The 20,252-nt window shown below is 50.1% G+C and overlaps 6 protein-coding genes across 6 annotated transcripts; 3 read left to right on the top strand and 3 right to left on the bottom strand.

Annotated features, from left to right (window-relative positions):
- Positions 1-253: 253 nt before the first annotated feature.
- BBA_04256 (fungal specific transcription factor) lies at positions 254-952 on the bottom strand (the record flags this gene model as incomplete). Its single annotated transcript, XM_008599353.1, has 2 exons — positions 254-728; positions 780-952. The coding sequence occupies 2 exons, from the start codon at positions 950-952 to the stop codon at positions 254-256; spliced, it is 648 nt and encodes a 215-aa protein (XP_008597575.1).
- A 3,556-nt stretch (positions 953-4,508) lies between these two features.
- On the top strand, positions 4,509-5,302 carry BBA_04255 (haloacid dehalogenase-like hydrolase; the record flags this gene model as incomplete). The annotated part of the gene is made up of 2 exons (XM_008599352.1): positions 4,509-4,615; positions 4,711-5,302. 2 exons carry the CDS (start codon positions 4,509-4,511, stop codon positions 5,300-5,302), a joined length of 699 nt encoding a protein of 232 aa, XP_008597574.1.
- A 455-nt stretch (positions 5,303-5,757) lies between these two features.
- Positions 5,758-7,447, bottom strand: BBA_04254 (MAP kinase kinase; the record flags this gene model as incomplete). Its single annotated transcript, XM_008599351.1, has 4 exons — positions 5,758-6,321; positions 6,372-6,903; positions 6,958-7,115; positions 7,166-7,447. 4 exons carry the CDS (start codon positions 7,445-7,447, stop codon positions 5,758-5,760), a joined length of 1,536 nt encoding a protein of 511 aa, XP_008597573.1.
- A 2,118-nt stretch (positions 7,448-9,565) lies between these two features.
- Positions 9,566-13,949, top strand: BBA_04253 (transcription elongation factor SPT6; the record flags this gene model as incomplete). Its single annotated transcript, XM_008599350.1, has 4 exons — positions 9,566-9,739; positions 9,789-9,977; positions 10,025-13,640; positions 13,696-13,949. The coding sequence occupies 4 exons, from the start codon at positions 9,566-9,568 to the stop codon at positions 13,947-13,949; spliced, it is 4,233 nt and encodes a 1,410-aa protein (XP_008597572.1).
- Positions 13,950-14,347: 398 nt separating this feature from the next.
- On the top strand, positions 14,348-17,373 carry BBA_04252 (F1F0-ATP synthase regulatory factor Stf2; the record flags this gene model as incomplete). The annotated part of the gene is made up of 3 exons (XM_008599349.1): positions 14,348-14,447; positions 16,893-17,049; positions 17,142-17,373. 3 exons carry the CDS (start codon positions 14,348-14,350, stop codon positions 17,371-17,373), a joined length of 489 nt encoding a protein of 162 aa, XP_008597571.1.
- A 1,112-nt stretch (positions 17,374-18,485) lies between these two features.
- BBA_04251 (uncharacterized protein) lies at positions 18,486-19,554 on the bottom strand (the record flags this gene model as incomplete). Its single annotated transcript, XM_008599348.1, has 2 exons — positions 18,486-19,121; positions 19,198-19,554. 2 exons carry the CDS (start codon positions 19,552-19,554, stop codon positions 18,486-18,488), a joined length of 993 nt encoding a protein of 330 aa, XP_008597570.1.
- Positions 19,555-20,252: the final 698 nt, after the last annotated feature.

Below are 20,252 nucleotides of genomic sequence, written 5' to 3'. Positions count from 1 at the left end.
GTCTAGCTATCCACATGATACGAACGAGTTAACTTTCGAATGTGTGCCATTTTTCCCAGGCTTTGGAGTGCTTATATAGCTGGTGGTTGCCGACCAACATCCCCGCCTTCAATCATCTTATCACAGAAGCTTTGGCTCATGAGACCATGAGTCTTTTCCAAAACAATAGTAATAATAATACATTATGCGAACCAAACTTCCAAGCCAAAATGCCGTACCCCACCAAATACTGCGAAACACCCTGTCCCTGCGCTTAGGAAAAGTTGACCTCTGGGGACCGCCAGCTTTGCGAGCTTTCTCTAAGCTTCGCGGCTGCTAAAGCCGCCGCTGGGTGACTTTCTCCCATTTTCGACAACAGGAGACGGGCTTGGACCACAGTTGATACTCGGACTCGCGATAGTAATGTCTCGGAAGCAGGCTCAGCCAAGTTCGTAAGCAGCGGCGGAGGTATCTCGGAAATGACGGCTCCTTGAGGACGTAAATGAATAAAGTCCATTTTTGATCCGCTATCTTCGATCGCTAGGCTGAAAAGTCCAGAGGCACATACGAAGTACGGGATCAGGGCTGACACGCGTCTGAGCGTAAAGAGATCGTCGTAGGATTGCGCGAGTGCCAGGATGGACTGAACTGCTTGACCACACATTTCGTGCGGCTGACTCTCCGTATCTGTAAAATTGCAGCCAATGAACGGTCGAAACGCACAAAGCAGACAAAAGTGGTAGTACATACTGCATGGTCATGATTAGCATAGAAGTGTCAAAAAGGTGGTAGTGGCTTACTGGATGAATAGAATGAACGGGCTCCGGCTCCCGCCATCGCCGACAAGCTCGAAAACGTCACGATACCAGCCGAGACACTTTGTGTAGGTTGCCAAGACTTTCTTTTGATTTGACAGCGAATCTTTCTGGTGAGCGACGATGACCTTGTATACCCACTCGGTGAGCTGAAACATCTTGACAAAGAGTATTTGGGGGTTCGCAAGTTGCAAAGTCATCGCAGTATCGTAAGTTAAATCTACTCAATTAGAAATCCTGTGATATTGATATTTTCGTCAATTGCTGTGGCATACCTAGGCTTATCGAGTTTATCCCAGCGCCATTGCATGGGAGCTGATCCAGAACAAATGAATCTTCTTGTGACTGTTGAGAATCGTTGAAAACCACTCCAGTTGTCAAATTAAGCATCCTGGCATGGACATCAGACGTGTGGTAATAGTAGCAGGGAATTTAATGAAATATACCTGAGTAAAGAAATTGCGCCGCAATAGGTTGCAGCCCGTACCTTGGCATACTCGGCGTCAGGTGCATTTAAAACAGACTCTCTGACGCAGAGAGACTGTATGCGTGCTGAACACGATTCGGCGAGCTGCCTTGCTTCCTTCTCCTGGCCACAGCGGATGTGGTAGAGGGCAAGCATGCCCAAAGACTGAATGTCGGGAAGGCTATCGACTGAACCTTGTGCTTTAAGTGTGGAATTTGCCTTTTGCAGGAAATAATGGCTTCCGAGCCACCCCGTTGGTAAAATATGTGCATCATCCCTTACCTCGTTCATGAGCCGTGTAGAGACCGCCAGTACTGCATGGACGAGCGCAGAAGAGCAGAACCGTAACGAACCGGTCTCATAGTCTTGCAGAAACTGCTTTTTGCTTAGTATACAGAGAGAAATGCTATCCCAGGTGACCAGAACATCGAAAAGGTGCCGGATATGGGCGCGAGTCCACCCGACCTGAGTCCATGGATCCATGTCTGTCGACCTGGCGTACGCATCGAGAGGAGCGGACGGCAATGTCAACTCTCGACCTGCTTTCCTAGTCGAAGTAGACCTCTCTTGATTCCGTTGATCAAATGTAGGATGACAGGATCTCCAAGAAAGCAGCTGTTCAAAGCACGAGGATGAGCTGACCGAGGTGCTGGTCAGAATGGGTGAGGCGCCTGCTCGTCCCGGAGCCGAGTCGCCTGAAAAGGCTTTGGCATCTCCTGCAGAGAGAGAACCGCTAGGACCGTCTTCGGGTGACTTGACTTCTTTTATCCAGCTCAGTAAGGCGCTCTCGTCTGCGCCGGAGTCGTTGCGCGGATCCTGGCCTCGCGAAGAAGTGGACTTGTCGATGCCCTGCCGAAGGCGCCCAATTTCGGCGCGCAAATCGCCCTTGGACAGCCATTCGCGTTTCTTGTACTCGCATGTTTCGCCACGTTGCTCGCACCTGAGGCATGGCTGCTCGCCACTGCACTATGGTCCGGTCCAACGTCAGCAACACTGTCGCACATGGGGGACGGCAGAGTCTGCAACCGCATTATAGAGAAAGGGATACCCTGAAAGGAGTCGCGCATGACTATTCTGGGAGCTGAGTCACTATTGCTGGCGGTAGAGAAGACACACCTTTGCTCGACGCTGGCGGCATCGCTGGCACGCAACCTGTACTTGTTGCCGGCTGGACATGGTTTGCGACTGTGCAATCGCCCACTTGGATCAAGATAGATCAAGACAGGTCAAGACAGGTCTAGACAGTGTGAGAATTGACAAGCGGATTTGGAAGAAGTCGGTTAATGCTCCGTATTTACAGGGCTGTGAAATTGGATTGTGAATGACGACATCAGACCGATTTGGTGGGTGGCGACAAAACGAAATCTGGCAGCTGCGCTAATCATTTACCAATCGAGCCAGTCTCTTCCTTCCAAGTGCGCCAAACAAAGCCACAAGTGGTTGCTTGACAGCATCGTTAATCTTGGAACTAGTTGTACGGGTAAACAACGACTCAACGATTCCGTTTGCCGTGATTGGGGAGGGAAGGGGGGGGGGGGTGCTGGGGTGTTTTCGCCGCCTACCTAGCGCAAGGCTGCCCTGAACCTTTGTCGCAGGGCAAGGCGGGGAATTTCCCAGCACATGCCGTGGATCTGATGAATTGATGAAGCTTTTTGCTGTCAACTGGTCTGAGGACGCGGTGATTGGCTTGATGCCTTATTACCAACAAGATCGGCAATACTTTCGCCACCACTGACACTGGAGTGACTTTGACGTCCCTTGAAAGGGCGGGTGTGTACCTATCCAGTGCCACGTTATTATCCCAGAAGCCTCTAGCGGTTCCATTTTTTGTCCTGCTTGTCATAATCACCCTCCGCGATGACTCAAGCACTGGGATGAGTACACACATTCGGGACTACACACATTTCGCCGGGCCGCATCTGTTTTGTTTTTTGGCCTATTTGTATTCGGAGCAGAAAATCAATAAATTGTACAGTAGGACACCGCTTAGACAAGATGGCTTGGTAAGCATATAACTGCTGATTATTACGTCCTACTCGTCACATTCTGCTTGCTCCTCGGCGTGGTAGCTCCCGATGCTGGTCCAGCCGTGTGGAGGGCGGCGCTATGTTGCCGAAAACCGAGTCAAAAGTACTACGCTGAGAAGCATTGTTACTGCATCCCAAGCAACTAGGGTGTGCTCACCAAAAAAAGGGGGTTTTTTTTCCACTAAGTTTTAAGGATAGTGATGAGTTGGCAAAGTGGTGGCTGCTACCTCACGCCTCGCAAATCCTCAACGTGCTGCATCACCTAACAGTCAATGGTGCATGCAACCTGATTTAACCCAAAAAAAAAAAAAAAACCAATCACCTCATGTGCCAACCTTGCAGTCTGATTCTCGATTGTCTGAACATAAAAAGTTTGTGAAGCCACTACAATTTTCAGGCTAGGATCGACAGTTCAGTTCTTGATTCTTTTAGTTATCTCGAGGACATCGCCACCCATCAGGATATAGGCTCGGATACCATCTTGGCGAGATCATGTATGAGCTCCGCCAGACCAGGTTAATCTCGGATCGGATCGGTGCATCAGTGATTCATGACTCTCCTGAGCTGGGCTTTGGGGAAGCCGATTGGTAAGATACAGCAGCTTCGCGAACAATGGCTACTCCTGCTACCCGCAAGCTTCGAATAGTTAATTACAAATCTCGTAGGTTTTCGGGGATACTGACAAGCAGCGGTAGCATACTATTTAATGCATTGCAGGACCATTTCTAGGCTTCTCATCTCTAATCTGATGGGTCTTCCCCAGGGCCCATCGGAAACAACATTGACCGCCATGCAGATTAAATGGCACAAACATATCGCACAAGTTGCACTTAGATATATTCGGCCCGATAATATAATATTTGAATTACAAAGCCATACTTCTCACTGTAAGTTATGTTTTCAACAGATCCTCAAATAGCTGCTTCGGTCTCTCACGACTTCGAAGTTGGTTCGTCTGTCCCCACCTTTGTTTCTGTAGTACGCCCTTGGTCCCTTTCCCGAAATCTGCTCGTGCATATTGCTTCAATCTCTCATTTACATTCAATCTGTCGGACACTGTGCTACCATCTGCTCTTTCCCGAGACAAGATAGGGCTTGTTTGCACGTGCACCCAGCCGAGATTCAAGGCACGGAAGCAACATTTTGCTGCATAAAAGGCTCATCGACGCCCCGTCACAAGTCTCATGCGCAGTTGTCTACATGCGCCGCTTCCTAGCAACGATGGCTGCCTCCGACTCACCCAAACGATTCGCGCCTCTCAAGCCCGGGAGCTCTTCCGATGCACCCAAGCTGCAGGGCATCGTATTCGACATGGACGGAACTCTTTGGTATGTGGCCCCCCACACACGCCCCCTCTCTTCGGCAAATGTCCTGACGAATGCACTCACACGCATGTAAGACCTTCGACACTAATCTCATTCAGTGAACCCCAAAATTACATGTTTGGCGAGATGCGTGCCGCCCTTGGCATCACTAAGGCTGTCGACATCATCGACCACATGAACTCGCTCCCCGCCGCGGAGCAGCCCGCGGCGCACGCCGCCGTCCAGGGCATCGAGCGCGCCGCCATGGCCAAGCAGACGCCGCAGCCGGGCCTCGACGTCCTCATGCGGTACCTCGACGCGCGCGGCGTCCCCAAGGCCATTTGCACCCGCAACTTCAACGTACCCGTTGACCACCTTCTGGCCAAGTTCCTCGCCTACACGACGTTTGCGCCCGTCATCACGCGCGACTTTCAGCCCCCCAAACCCTCGCCCGCTGGCATCCTGCACATTGCCCAGCAGTGGGAGCGGCGACGGCAGCGCGACAACGACAGTGCGCCGGTGAGCGCGGACGCAACGGGGCTCATCATGGTTGGCGACTCCATCGACGACATGACGGCGGGGAGGACGGCGGGCGCGACGACGGTCCTGCTCGTGAATGACGCCAACAGGGAGCTTGTCGAGCACGCACATACGGACTTGGTCATTAGTCGCCTAGACGAGCTTGTGGACATTCTAGAAAACGGTTTCTAGGGTCGCAGCACTGCGACCAACTAGCCGTATAGATGGTGTTATTAGCCTAAATATTTGCATAGATAAAGCACCTTGATTCACAGCCTCCGATTCACTGGCATCGCATGTGTCATGATCGAGAAAAGGGCCACAGAAAAAGAGCAGGATTGTGACTGGCTGCGCATTCTATCTGGGATTGCCTTGTGGCCCATGTCTGAAGAAAACAAAAGCTGCAACGCAACCCATCATCCCCCCTTTCCTCCATTTGCTTTATTGCTCAATTGTTTCTCTAGTTTCCGCGAGGGATATCGTTATGTGTGCTGCGCCGTACAATGCTTGAGGGAACGAAAGAAAGATGAACTTTGCACGCAGGCAAAATCTCAAATGTTGAAATGACTAGCTTGTAAATTCAGAAAGGAGAGAAGAGAAAAGAAGATAAAACGTAAAATGTCAAATGCGTCCTTGCTAGCGCCCCCTCATACTCCATAGCCAGAGCTTGGGTTAGGAGGCAGACCGAATGTTGCTTGACGACGATTTTCCCGTGGCGGGGCGTCTGGAGTATTTCGTCGAACTGGCGCGGGAGGAAGTGGCCCTGATGGAGGCGCAGGCCGGACGGGAAGACTGAAAGTCGCGGCGTTGGCACTAGCTGGGCCTCGCGTGTCGGTATATCCGCCCGGAATATGGCCAGACTCGGATGCGTAGCGAGGACCCAGGCCAGGGTGAGCAGACACTGGTGGCTTAGCATTGCTGGTGTAGCCATTTCTGGAGGGGCTTCGGCCAGTACCATTTGCATGGTCGCGCGGAGTAACAATACCGGCACCGCCAATGGGAATTTCACCCGACGTTGGCGTGTGCGATTTTCTCTCGTCAGACCCGTTGTTGTATGTGGGCGAGTCGCTGGATCGGAGCAAGTCCTGTGTGGAAGGTGATAGCTGAGGAGCCAGGTGAGACTTGCGGTTATCGCGCTCCATCATGCCCACAGCCCATTCGCGAAGGTCAACAGGAGTTCTTTTAGCGGCTTGTACGAACGCGTCGCGGTCCTGAAACTATCAGTAGCAAGATCGCGATATCAAAACTAGTAGTGACTTACAAAGAGATCTTGTGGTGTAGGCCGTCGCTCTGGCTCCTTGAACAGACACTTTTGAATCATATCTTCGAGAATGCTGGGGAAAGCATCACTCTTGGGCAACTTTGGGGCCGGTTCATGAACGATTTGCTGCAGCAAATCAAGAATACCGGCCGGAGCACAGTCTTCGTCTGAAAGCTGCTCATTAGAGCCGAATGGGAATTTACCAATGGCAAGTTCCATAATTGAAAGACCAAAGCTCCAGACGTCTGACTTGACAGTGTAGCGTTCACCTTGAATTCTCTCGGGGGCCATGTACGTTGATGTGCCAACAAAGGTATCGGCGATCGAATTGATAAGCTCTCCAGAGACACCAAAATCGCAAAGTTTGATAGATCCGCGAGAGTTGACGAGAATGTTGGACGGCTTAATGTCCCGATGCATGATATGATGTTTCGTATAGAGATAGGTCAGGCCGCCAAGAGTAGCTTCGGCGATTTTTCCGAGGACGTCGACTCGAACAGGGCCGAAAACTTTAGAGACGCGGTCCAAAGAGCTGCACAAGATCAGAAGCGCATACTAAAAAAGTATGCAATTTGAGGTAACTCACCCTACGTCCATATATTCCATGCACATGATGACATCGTTGTTGCTGTTCAAGAATGCGCCATAAAAGTTGACGATGTAGTCGGAATGACAGTTGTGCATAATCTGTAGTTCTCGGATGATTTGTCTGCGCATCTCTTTCTTGGCATCGACATGAATAACCTTTACCTTAATTAGTGGAAGTTCGGAAAGCTGGCGTATTATAAACATACTTTGCGAGCCATGACGGTGCCCGTAGTCAAGTGCTTCACCTTGCTCACAGTGCCGCCGTTTCCGGAGCCGAGCTCTTTGACAATCTCGAGATCTTCGGGTCGCAGATCGAGCTTGTATTCGATGCCAATCTCGAGCTGGCCATCTTTGCTGGTCCCATCACCGGCTCCATCAAAGTCTGGGCGGTTCTCGGCCGTAGGAGGTGGTTTTGGTGCGGCAGGTGTAAGAGCAAGCCCCTTTACGTTTTTGCGCTTCATCGAGCGCGGGGCAAACGGGTCGGCCATGGTGACGGAAGCTGACGCGCGGAGGTCGTGTGTAGGAAGGAATGAAGGCGAATTCAAGTATGTTGAAGGAGACAGTAAAGGTCAGACTAGTCGGAGGCTCATCTCCCAACTCGAGTCAGATGGCGACTGTGGTGAGGACAAAGCCCTGCTAAACGTGGGACACGACGTAGGTTATCGAGGGGGGAATGTCGAGCTGTGGGGTAGAAGAGGTAGTAGGCGCTTGGAGTGTGACAGGGGCGATGGGCACAAGCAAACAGGTGGAAGAGGGCGAGGTGTTATGTTGGCAGTGTCTACAAGCCTAGAGCAGCTTGATGAGCAATGACGAAGAGAACTTTTACTGCCTGGAAATGATTTGACGTTGGGCTGCTGCACGGCGCGAAGGAACGAACTAGGTACCATCAGGTGATGGTCGCCACTGTAGAGAGGTGGGGTCGGAAGCCGTAGGTACCTAGGCACGCGGGTACCAAAAAACATGGCCGCTTTTTAGCCTTTTTTATAATACCACTATATAATTATTAATAAAATATATAATAAATATATAAAAATATATATAACTTATTTACACTTTATTCTAGCCTTATATAATTTTATAAATAAATATTATAACTTTATATTAGCCTAAAAAGAAGATAATAATACTTAATATAATTAGAAAAAATTCTATATATTTTAAAATAAGGAATTCTAAAGGCTATAATTTATTATTTACTTATATTTTCTATAATATAAGTCTTCTTTAGTATAAGTCTTTATATATTTATTTTAAGACTTGTTAGATTTATCTAGAATTAACTATAGTAGTTTCTTTTTAGGTGGTAATATTACTGTCAAGGCCAGAGAGCGGCCATGTTTTTTGGTACCCACCTGCTAGGTAGGTAGGTAGGTACCTACCTAAGTAAGGTAGGTTGGTATTTCACAGCGAACTACTAACTGGATTGTTGCACGGGATTATCCGTCACCTTTAGAGAGACAGCAATGGCCGACTGTTGGGTATCTTCCTTGGACGTCTCGAGGACCACTCAGGCTTTATAACTACTAGGTAACGGTACAGATATCACGTTATCAGCATGCCATCAACTGCTAGGTAAGGTACTTACTTACCTACTCAAGGCCCACTGTACCTTCAGAGGCTTAACCGCCCAAACTCCCCCAAGCCAAGCCCAATAGCGGGGGATGCTAGGGGGCTCGAGCGGCACACCGAATTCGCCCAAAACTCCTTCGTCAGGGGCATTTCGTGGTCAAGTGGTGGTCCATGCTAGATGCCGCTTTCGAATATTACTGGCTGTCCCTTGTTGCAACCGCCTCTGGTGTTACAGAGTGTTGTGTGCATAGCATTGTCATGTGCCTGGCAATATTAGTTGATAGACGGTACTGTACTGGCACTTGGCTTGAATCAAAGAGTCCCATCTAGTTATGGCTGCCTTTGCTATCGGTGCCCGCTTGAGTCAAAGGGCTATTGCGATACTGCGAGACCATCGTGAGAAACCATTGCAATATTCAGCACAAGCGCGTTACACCACTGCATACATTCCTCTTTTGGAAAGTCCAATATCCCGCCATACCGCTACCTTGTGGTCGAAATCGCAGAACAACCCTCACCAGATAACGCTCATTACCGGGCTGCACTGTCTAAAAAACTCTCACATCAAAACGTCATCTTTACCATCTTTGCCATGAGATAGGAAACACGGCATATAACGCTATTGAAAGAGCAGAGAAGTTTTCAATTCGCAAAAATTCTTTTAGATTCATTATGGATTTGCATGATTAATCCTGTTTGCTCAATGCTCAACGCCAAATCTTCAACGTCCAGTACGCACCTGTCTTACGTAAGCATCTGCCCCGGAACATGATATTTCCAGCCAACCATCACCCTTGCGTGCAGCGCGACACGGGCACTGGTAGCTTCAACAAGCAATCTCGAGAAAAAAATTATACGTTGCACGGAGGAGGTCGCGCAGCAAAACGGCATCTGTAGGGAATATCCGAGGAGGTTCTTGACATCCTTTTCGATTCCCACTCATCTGCGTCTCGATTGCCTTCCTCGAATCGAGGCCCTACTGCGAATCGCGCCGAGCCACCAGCAACTCTTTCGGGCAGCAAGCATCGGCCGCCAAGATGAGCACCAGTATGCGCGATCTGATCTCTGCCGAGGCAGAGCTCGATGACGAGGAGGATGACGAGTCGTTTGACGAAGGAACCGGCGGCCAGCGCAAAAGCGTTCGACCTCAAGATTTCGACGATTCCTCCGAGGAAGAGGAGGACGATGATGATGAGGAGGAAGCGCGCAAAGTTAGTGCGCACTGGCTCTGTGATTATTCATTTGCTAACAGAGATATAGATTCGGGAAGGCTTCATTGTCGAGGACGAAGATGAAGAAGAAGATGGTGGCGACGACGACGAAGATCGACCCATCAAGAGGAAACGCGAACATCGCGAGCGCGATCGCGAAGAAGAAGAGCAATTGGACGAGGATGATTATGATCTTGTCGGAGAGCAGTACGGCGAACAGCCAAAATCACAGTCGCAGGTAAGGAAGGGATTCTGGCATCATCCCAGTTAGCTAACGCAGCGCAGTCCAAATTCAAGCGCTTAAAGCGTGGCCATCGTGGCGATGGCGATGTAAACAGACCCGCGGGACTCGAAGACATTTTCAACGATGAAGATGACGAAGCTGGTGATCAACGAGGCTATCGACCTAACTTCCGTTCTCAAGCCGACGAGTTTGACGACTTCATCGAGGACGATTACCCTGAGGATGATGACGAGCGCGAGCGCGCTCAGGAGGATGTTGAGGTCGCCCGCTCCAAGGACCGGGGCGTATCTGGAATCGTCGATACTACTGGCCTTGACAAAGAAGCCTTGGATGACATGGAAGCCATCTTTGGCAATGGCGAAGATTATGACTGGGCTCTCCAGATGGAAGACGAAGAGGAGGAGCGCGAACGAGACCAACAGGGCATCGAGCTCAAGGACGTCTTTGAGCCTTCGCAGCTCAAGGAGAAGCTTCTGACCGACGAAGATAACCAGATTCGCTTTACCGACGAACCCGAGCGATTCCAGCTGGAGCGCAAGCCGTTTAAGAACCTTCAGCTCACAGCTGAGCAATTTCGTGACGAGGCCAAATGGATCAGTAACCAACTGTGGCCCAAGAAGGGCCTATCTCCAGAACTACAGGCGCCTTTCGGTAAAGCAGTTGGCAAGGTTTTAGAGTTCTTCGTTGTCGATGAGGTGGAAGTCCCCTTCGTTTTCCAGCATCGCAAAGACTATCTACTTCACTCCAAAAAGATTCGCAAGTCAGCACACGATGATCCGGACGGTCCTGACTATAACATTCAATCCGACAAGCTGCTAAATCAGGATGACCTTTGGCGAATTCTAGAACTCGACATCAAGTTTCGGTCATTCATCGAAAAGAAGAATGCGCTAGAAAAAACATTTGACAACCTCAAGTCATTAGAGGTCGAAGATCAAATGGTTCAAGACATGATGCCTGAGGCGATCACTATGGAGGAGCTACAAGACTTGCAAGACTATCTTCAATTCCAGTACGGCCCCAAGCTCAAGGATCTGGTGGTCATGGCTGGCAATGTTGCTCAGATGAAGAAGCCTGGCTCCAAGAGCAGTCTTCTGGATCGTGTTCGCAATGGCAAGGCTTACTACTTTGTCAAGGCTTATGGCATCTCAGCCGATCAGTTAGCCAAGAACGCTCTTCGTCAGGGCAAAAAGGTGACGCCTGATGACGACTCGCAATACCCCATGGACCTTGCCGACAGCCTAATTGATGACAACTTCAACACTGGCGACCAGGTCATCAATGCAGCCAGACAAATGTACGCGGAAGAACTCTATGCTAGCCCTCGCATGAGGAAGTACTTCCGCAACTCGTACTATCAGCTTGCCGAAATCAGCTGTCGCCGCACGGACAAGGGTCTTCGCAAGATTGATGATACTCACCCATACTACGAAATCAAGTACTTGCAAAATCAAACAATTGCCGATCTGGTGCATCAGCCTGACATTTTCCTCAAGATGATGCGAGCGGAGGAGGAGGGTCTCATCGAGATTAAGCTCATCATGCCGTCTCGCTTCGATTTCCGCAAGCAACTGTACCAGGCATTCGAGTCGGAGAATTTCAGTGACCGTGCCGAGCAGTGGCGGGAGGAGCGCAAGAAAGTCTTGGATGCGGCTTATCCTAAGCTGGAGAAAGCCATTGCCAAAAATATCAAGGAGGTCATTCGCACCTTTTGCCAAGACGAAGTGCTCAAGATGGTCCGTCAAGACTACTACAGGAAGCTAGATCAGGCGCCCTACAAGCCCAAGGGTATGGTTCTGGGAACACCGCCGCGCGTGCTTGCGCTTTCCAACGGTATGGGCGACCCAGCGCGTGACCCCATATGCTGGGCCTGGGTTCCCGAAGATGGTCGCGTGTTGGAACAGGGCAAATTCTCTAATTTGGGGCGAGACGAGAACCAGCGCGACGCTTTCGTGGAACTGGTCAACCGCCGTCGCCCCGATGTTATTGCTGTCAGTGGCTGGTCGTGCGACACCCACAAGCTCGTTCGCGACTTGGAAAGTCTTGTCAGCGAAAAGGCTCTTATGGGACCGGAATTTGAAGACCCCGAAACCAATGATTATCGAACTGAGCAATTAGAAGTCATGGTTGTTGATGATGAGGTTGCCAGACTATACAAGGATAGCCCGCGCGCCCTCGCCGAGCACCCTTCGCTCAACCCAGTCACCAGATATTGCGTTGCCCTAGCCCGGTATATGCAGAACCCCATGAAGGAGTACGCTGCGCTGGGCAAGGATGTGAGCTCTCTCTCTTTCCACCCTTGTCAGCACCTGCTGCCACAGGACAAGGTTGCCAAATATCTGGAGTCAGCAATGGTGGACACTGTCAACATGGTCGGCGTCAACATCAACGATGCCATGGTTGACACGTACACTGCGAACCTGCTCCCCTTTATTGCCGGTCTTGGGCCGCGCAAGGCCACCAGTGTGATCAAGGCCATCAATGCCAACGGTGGTTCGGTGAATACAAGAGAAGAGCTTGTCGGTGACCCCGAAAGCCGGAAGCTCCCCGTTGTTGGTCCTCGCGTGTGGAACAACTGTGCTAGTTTCTTATACATTGATTACGACGCGACGAATCCTGCCTCTGATCCTCTGGACAATACTCGTGTCCATCCAGAAGACTATGAGCTTGGTCGCAAAATGGCTGCCGATGCTTTGGAACTCGACGAGGAAGATGTCAAAGCTGAGATTGATGAAAATGGCCCGGGCGCTATTGTGCGCAAGCTTTTCAAGCAGGGCGAACAAGAGAGAGTCAATGAGCTGGTTCTGGATGAGTATGCCGATCAGCTGTTGCGCAACTTCAACCAGCGAAAGCGTGCCACTCTCGAGGCTATCAGTGCTGAGCTTCAGGCAGAGTACGAAGAGCTGAGAAGAAGCTTTGCGCCGTTGACGCAATCAGAAATCTTTACCATTTTTACTGGCGAGACCAAGCAGACACTTTGCGAAGGCATGATTGTACCTGTCAACATTCGCGTGGCCAGAGATGACTTTGCCATTGCCAAGCTCGACTGCGGTATCGAGGGTAGGGCAGAGGCTCACGAGGTGACCAGCCGGCCTTCTGTCAAGGACGTGCTGAGTGTGGGCCAAACAACGCGGGCTAAGATTCTAGAATTGGACTACAAGGCGTTTTCTGCCAAGCTTTCCATGCGAGAGGATGCTCTTCGGATTCCCTACAAGCGACCGATCAACCATGGACGCGACGGATGGGACTATGCCCAAGAGGCTGCGGACAAGGAGGAGCTGAAAGAAAAAGACAAGACCACTGGACGCACGCAACGTGTTGTCAAGCACCCCAACTTCAAGCCGTTCAATGGTCTGCAGGCAGAGGAGTTTTTGGGATCGCAAGCACCTGGCGAAGTCATCATTCGACCATCATCGAAAGGAAACGACCATCTGGCCATTACTTGGAAGGTCGCAGACAACGTGTACCAGCACATCGATGTATTGGAGATGCAAAAGGAGAATGAGTTTTCGGTGGGCAAGCTGTTGCGAATCGGTGGGCGGTACACATATAGCGATCTGGACGAATTGATTGTGGACCACGTTAAGGCGATGGCTCGCAAGGTAGATGAGATGATGCGTCACGACAAGTATCAGAACCGCTCGCGTAGCGAGACTGGTAGGTTTAATTTTCTTTTCTTTTCTGGGTTGTATGTTAAGTTAACGCGTAACAGAAAAATGGCTCACTACGTACATTGATGCGAACCCCAACCGGTCAGCGTATGCATTCTGCATTGACACGAAACACTCTGGTTACTTTTGGCTATGCTTCAAGGCCAGCCGCACAGCCAATGTGATTGGTATCCCCATCCGAGTGATTCCGCAAGGTTTCGAGCTCAAGGGCTACCAATACCCTGACATGCGCGCCCTGTGCAATGGGTTCAAGTTGCGGTATCAAAACGAGTTTTCGAGAATGGGAACGAGATGAGACCGGTGGAGGGAAGCTTGAAGAAGTGGAGATTGACAATGGGTGGAATAGGAGGAGAGCAAAGAGGCATTTTACTGTTATATCACACATGATCTTTTACATGTCTGCCATTATTACCTATTATTTGAGGCGCGAGCTGCCACGACCGGCATCGGGCTTAGGAGCCTGAGGCTTGAGAACATTCACCGAGAAAAGCAAACAAGATAGATGCAATTGAGCGTTGAAAATAGGGTGAGAGCTTTGAATTTGTTGGCGTTGGGCAATGGTACTATAAAATTCACAGGATGTAACGTGTGTCTACTTAAATTCTCACGATGCGCGATTTCAAGTAAAGGTGAGAAAAAAGATGTGACAGAGGTAGTCTCGGAGGGCCGTCGTTGAGCGCAAAGGAGTCCGAGATGCAGACGATGAAGCTGGCTGGAGTCGTAACACCGCAGTCGCCGACGTGCATGAACTGGAACTTGACCAGCAGGGGCTCGGTCGGTACTGCTGTACCTTGTAAAAAGAGAGTGGATGCAGCTTGGTGCAGGAATCCAGGGCCGCAAGTGGATCGCTTCGAGGGCGAGGCAGATCGGGAGGCGGGTCTCGCGATCATGCGGGCATGTGGTTTCTTAGCGTTGGCCAGGGGGTGTTGCGCAATCGGAGAGACAGTAGGCTGCAGGAGGGTGGAAGACAGACGTTGACATGTGTGTGACTCTAGAATATTCTCCGAAAGGTGAGATGGGGCTAAATAGTTGTTGGGAGGAGAATGATGGTGACGCGGGGCAGTGACTCGCACAGGAGGGACGAGGCAGGGTGACCCAGGACAAAGGGATACCGTGTCCTTTGTGGCGAAGAAGCGGTCATGGGCGGTAAAGAGGGATTGGGAAGGGACGTGAAAGAGATTGGGTTCATCAGAATAGCAAGATGATGCAAGATGAGTGCTGATATTAGGTGCTTCGTCGTCATGGACAAGAATGACGTTTTTACGACATGACGCTGATGTATCTGCCGCGATGAGTACGGGGAATTACCATAGTTCTGCAGCATTCATTAGATGTCGTTTTGCAACTTGCTAGCATGTAAAAGACGGTGGTCGAAACGCTTTGCTTGATTTTATCCGTATAATGGCGAAATCGGATGCCCCAACTCACGGCTCCATATGAATCACAAGCTGGTCTAGTGGGGTGCAATTTGTTGACGGACTGAAGAACATGGCGAACTATCACGGGTTTCATGGCTTGCGGCATCGGCATACTGCCATGATGGAATTGGCTTTGTTGCAAGCTGGACGTTGTGATGCGACGTCATCAAGAGATGGTTTGCAGAATGCAAACCAACAGCAGAAGAGCTCCGGAGTCGGTGATGCTGCGTTTGCAAGTGTTTGTGCTCCACTTGCTTGTGTGTCCCTGCATGGGCTTAGACGGTGTAGGCCGATGCGATATCCACTGTGAGGCTGGCGCGTGGACCGAGTCTCTGATGATGGGGAATGGGGAGTAAAGGTGTTTGAAGCGCACGGGCAAACACGGGTAAACAATGCTCGTCGAAATTTGATGCATGTACTATTTTATTCTGCGTCGATTAAATTGGCAGTCATTTACAAGTTGGAGCGTTCGCTGCATGTTGCAATGCAAATCATGTCGCAGGCAAGCAAGCAAGCAAGCCGATCCCCATGCACTTGTCGTACCGTGGTTGCGTGGCCGGCACTGTGCTGCACACCTGCAGCTGCCAGCAACCTGGCAAGACCCCGCTTTCCCTCACAGTAGCGGTGCCCACCCCCGCAAAATAGCGTCGTGCCGGAAACAGCGTGGCGGAGTCGACAAGCCTGCGCCAGTTCGCGATCAATTGTGTTTTATGTTTCTGGGATCAATTGGATGAATTCTAGAAGCCAGGTAAAGTTGCGCAATTCGCGCCATCACTTGCGTAGAGAGCAAGGCAAAAGCAGGATATGCGCGCAGTCATGTACCCGCCGTCAGTCCCAATGGGCCGGGCCCCTCTTTTTTCTCTTTATTCCTGGCTGGGTTCCGTTTGGGTGGGCAGAGGGCACCAGGTGCTTGTTGCGTCAGGTCACGCGATGCGACATGGCCGAGCCATAGTATCGTCACCGCAGGGACAAGTAGCTTTATTATTTTTGGTCTTATTTGATTTCGGACCCCACGGTAATAATGCGCCAAGTTCTTTTTAGCTGCTCTCCAACTACCCTTGTTTTGGTAGGTACAGCTATGGTTTGTTCTGCTGCCGCAAGGTACATGCCTGGCCAAGGTACCCTCATAACTCTCGCCGCCACACCATACCACTGCTCCCTGCTAACGGTTTACTTGGCTCCCCTCACCCCTCCCCGCCCCCCTCGCTCATTCGATGCGCAAAGCTCGCGTGACGACAGCTCTGACTGACTCTCTTCATTCTGGACCAGTCAGGAGGCGTCTCCTCATCTCGGCGCTCCAGCTACCTATCTAGGTCCTTCTCTGCCATCTGTCTCCTCTGTCCCATCACTTATAATTAGTTCTCATCCGACCCCTCCTCCCTCTCACCTTCATCATCCATCTTGATTTTTATGTCTTCTTTCATCAACAATCCATCACCTCCCAGTTCATCATCCCATCAACACTTCCATTTGCGCCTTGTACATTGACTCTACTCCAACCACTTGGCCCTCTCCCGCATACTCTTCTCTGCAAATCATCACCCCAGCTCGCATCGCCGTCTTGTTTTGTTGAGCCATCCACCTCCCATTGACTTTGCAATTTCTCCCCATTGCAAAGCTCTTTCATCCTCTTGAAATACTTCTGCCATCTGAGCACAGCCAATTCATCACCTTTGGCTGCCCATCGTCCTTGATCAATCGTATCTAGTTCCGATACACTGCATTGCACTTACACTCAACCGCCATCAGTAAGCCATCCTTTACCATCAACAATTCACTTCCCGTCTATGCGTACAAAAAGCAGTGCTAACAATATCCAGTGACCCGCTCCCACAAGGCCAACGATCGCGATCACAAGGGTCTCGCCGAAGGCACCGCCCTCCCAGTTGAGCATCTGCCCCGATACTTTGCCAAGAGTGGCTACGCCGACGTCGATCCCAAAAAGATCAAAAAGGACGGCGCTGGCAAAGGCAATTGGTAAGTGAACTACGCTTCTTGGCTTTACCTCATTCAACATGCTTGCTCAATTGTAAGCAATGTTCCATCAATCACCACTAACAAGCCATCAGGGGTACCTTTCATGAAGAGATTGCCGACGAGGACTTCACCTTCACCAATGCTCGTCGTCGCTCCAACAGCAGTACCGTGTCACACCATGGCAAAGACTTTAGGACCAAATTTGAGGTTATTGACACTGAGCCTGTCTTCGAAGAGTCTGTCCACGGTCCCCTCGTTGAAGAGGAGGAAAACGGCGATGATCTCTCCAAGACCGATTCGTCTGAGAGCGGCCACTCGTCTTAGGTGACTGTTTCTATCATTTTCCCTGCTTGCTCGAGCTTCTAGCTTTGGTCCACGTGCCAGATTGCTATTTTGAATTGTGCGCCTTTAGGCTGGATCACCCTGGCGCCAAGACATGTACTACTGTATCATCACTGTTTTAACGAGGAAGCCCTCTAGGCACGAAATTGACTATTAATTCTGGCATTACTCTTCTATGGTTTCACCTGTCCCTTACCCCGTTGGTCCAATAGACAGCCGGCTGGCCACAAATCAGTCGGCTGCTCTCAGTCAGGTTGACAATCAAATAAGCCCTTTTAAAACTAATTTCTCCTAGCCTGGCTACTACATACGGCGTATTTGTTAATACAGTCAATCAGAGTCCAGTCAAAGAGCAATCTTCTGCCAGCTTTCAACACCACGCCTCAATTCCTCTTACCCTTAAGCAGCCCCTCGTTGTTGCATCTAGAGAGGTAGTGTGGCAAGCAGCAAGCGGTCAGACGCTACGAAAGCCATGCAGTGAAATAGAAGAATGGTGTAACGAATCAAGAAAGGCCATGCAGTGAATGAAGGAGGAGAGCAGAACACACTAGCTGGCCACACCATTGGGATAAGCCACTAGGCGTTCAAGACCTAGACAAGCACCGGGGGCTGCACATCATAAAATTACCTGAGCAAAACAGGCTGTCGGCGATAGAGCGATAGAGCAAAGGACGCGACAGCAGTCTCGACTCCAACGAGGGCAGCTGGGCCTTGGCGACCGCGATGCTTCATTCCAGGTCCTCTTGATGAAGAAACAGCTGCAACATATGAGCCAGAAGCGGACCATCAGTCGACGAGAAGTAAGAGAGTAGGTCGTAGGAGTACGGGGGTGAAAATACTTTGTACAAACGTAACAACGAACAAGTGAGAGCTATCAGTGCGACAGGATTTGGCCACAAGGACCAGGACTCTTGGCGCAAAAAGATGACGGGCAAACCCGCGAGAGCAGCAAGTGAGCCAAGCAGAAGGTAGCTTTTCTTCGCCGTTCTTTTATTTGTTAGATATAACTGTATTCTGCGCGAACTCCTGTATGTAAATGCATGTCAAAAGCAGGCAAACAACTCAGAATGCATGGACACATAACCGGTAAACTCTCATCGACATCGTCCCTCCCCCGGTAATAGTTCCTCTGCCGTCAATAGCCTAACGTTGCGCCATCCATTCCCTCCCACATGGATGATATCCGAATGATCAACAAGCATCGAATTCTTCCAGTTGCGCAACATGGAGGACAGGCAGAAGTGAAATCCAGCATTGTGGAGAAAATTGATCGTCTCCTGCATCGTCTCGGCCACATTTTCGCTCTCCTCAATGTATTCGTACACAATGGCCAGGTACTCCTTCTCGTTGGTGGGCCTATCAAGTCCACGCACCACCTTGCCACAATCGACAAATGGTGGCCAGCGCTTGCGGGGAATCTTGGCCTTTAGCTGCGCGCTCGTCACCTTCATCCAGCCGTAGCACCTGCGCAGCTGAGGCATTGAGGTGACGTCTTCGAGATCCTCGTGCTTGGGGTGCTGCTTTTGGATGGCGCGCTGCTCGTCGCAAAAGGCCATCAGGTTCGCCCTGCACTCCGACCTGTCCTCCGGCGCGGGAAGTATGCGCACCGGTCCTTTATCGGCGGTTTCGGGTCGTAGGGCCTCGTGCATCTGCTGGAGAAGGGCGGCGTTTTGGCACTCGCGCTGGGCGGCAAAATAGTACGGAGGCTCGGGGGGCTCATAGTCCCAAAACTTTGGCGGACAAACAGCACCATTCACTTCCAAATATGAGAATGATTCGGGTCTTTAATGGGATTTTCGGACATACCAGCTTCAGGACAAATGGGCCTCCCGTGACGCCCTCGAAGTCGACTTTCCAATTCCAGCCATCTAGGCCGCCGTCACACTTGCCAGCGTTCTGGTCAGGATGTTGTGTAATTTTATCAACACGAGATATTTGGTCAAACTTGAATGGACACTTGCGTAGCCGCGGCTCCTTGAATGCCGCCAGCGTGCAGTTAGGCGGATTATCCTCTGTAAGTAGGCGCTCCTCGAGGAAGGGCTGCCGCATCATCGCGTGCCGTCTGTCTGCATCCCTTTTGGCCTGGCGCTCTATCTGGCGCTGTCTTTCAATCCTCCATTTTGTGTTTTCGTCGATGTTGAGCACCGATTTGAAGTCAGCCATGCTGTTTGATGATGTATGGGGAGTGAGCAAGAATGCCCATGTCTCATTAATCAACAGCTGTGGCGCTATTTCTTTAGCGACTACAGAGGAGAAACACAGAGCTCCAGGAGAGATGATTGGGAGCGAGTGAGCGGTGGCTACTTGTATCTACACAAGAGGCACGCTTACTTCACAGGGTCACTAGACCACTAAGAAGGGCGTGATCCTAGAAATCAACAGCCAGTTAATCAACAGCTAGTTAATTAACAGTCAGTCAATGATGAGCGAGTAAGCGGTGGCTACGTGTATCTATAAGAGGCGCGCTTACTTCACAGGGTTACTAGACCACTAAGTGTCGTAGTAAAAATGCGGATCCACACCCTATTGATGTAAATTAGGCCCTATTTACGTTTATACTAAGAAGAGCGTGATTATAGAAATCAACAGCTAGTTAATTAATAGTTAGTCAATTTAGAGTAAGTAAGTATTAGTTATATATATTTATATAAGAGGTATATTTATTTTATAGAGTTACTAGACTACTAAGAAGAGTGTAATTATAGTAAAAGTAAGTAAGTAGTAGCTATATATCTATATAAGAGATATATTTACTTTATAAGGTTACTAGACTATAAAGAAGGATATAAATATAGATATTAATAGCTAGTTAATTAAGCTATCTATAGTCTACTATAATCATAGCTTATTTCTAATCTATA

Source organism: Beauveria bassiana, assembly GCF_000280675.1.
Source record: "Beauveria bassiana ARSEF 2860 unplaced genomic scaffold BBA_S00009, whole genome shotgun sequence".
In the NCBI taxonomy this organism is placed as follows: Eukaryota; Fungi; Ascomycota; class Sordariomycetes; order Hypocreales; family Cordycipitaceae; genus Beauveria; species Beauveria bassiana.
Note: the sequence above shows the minus strand (reverse complement) of the source record. Positions and strands in the feature narration are given on the sequence as shown.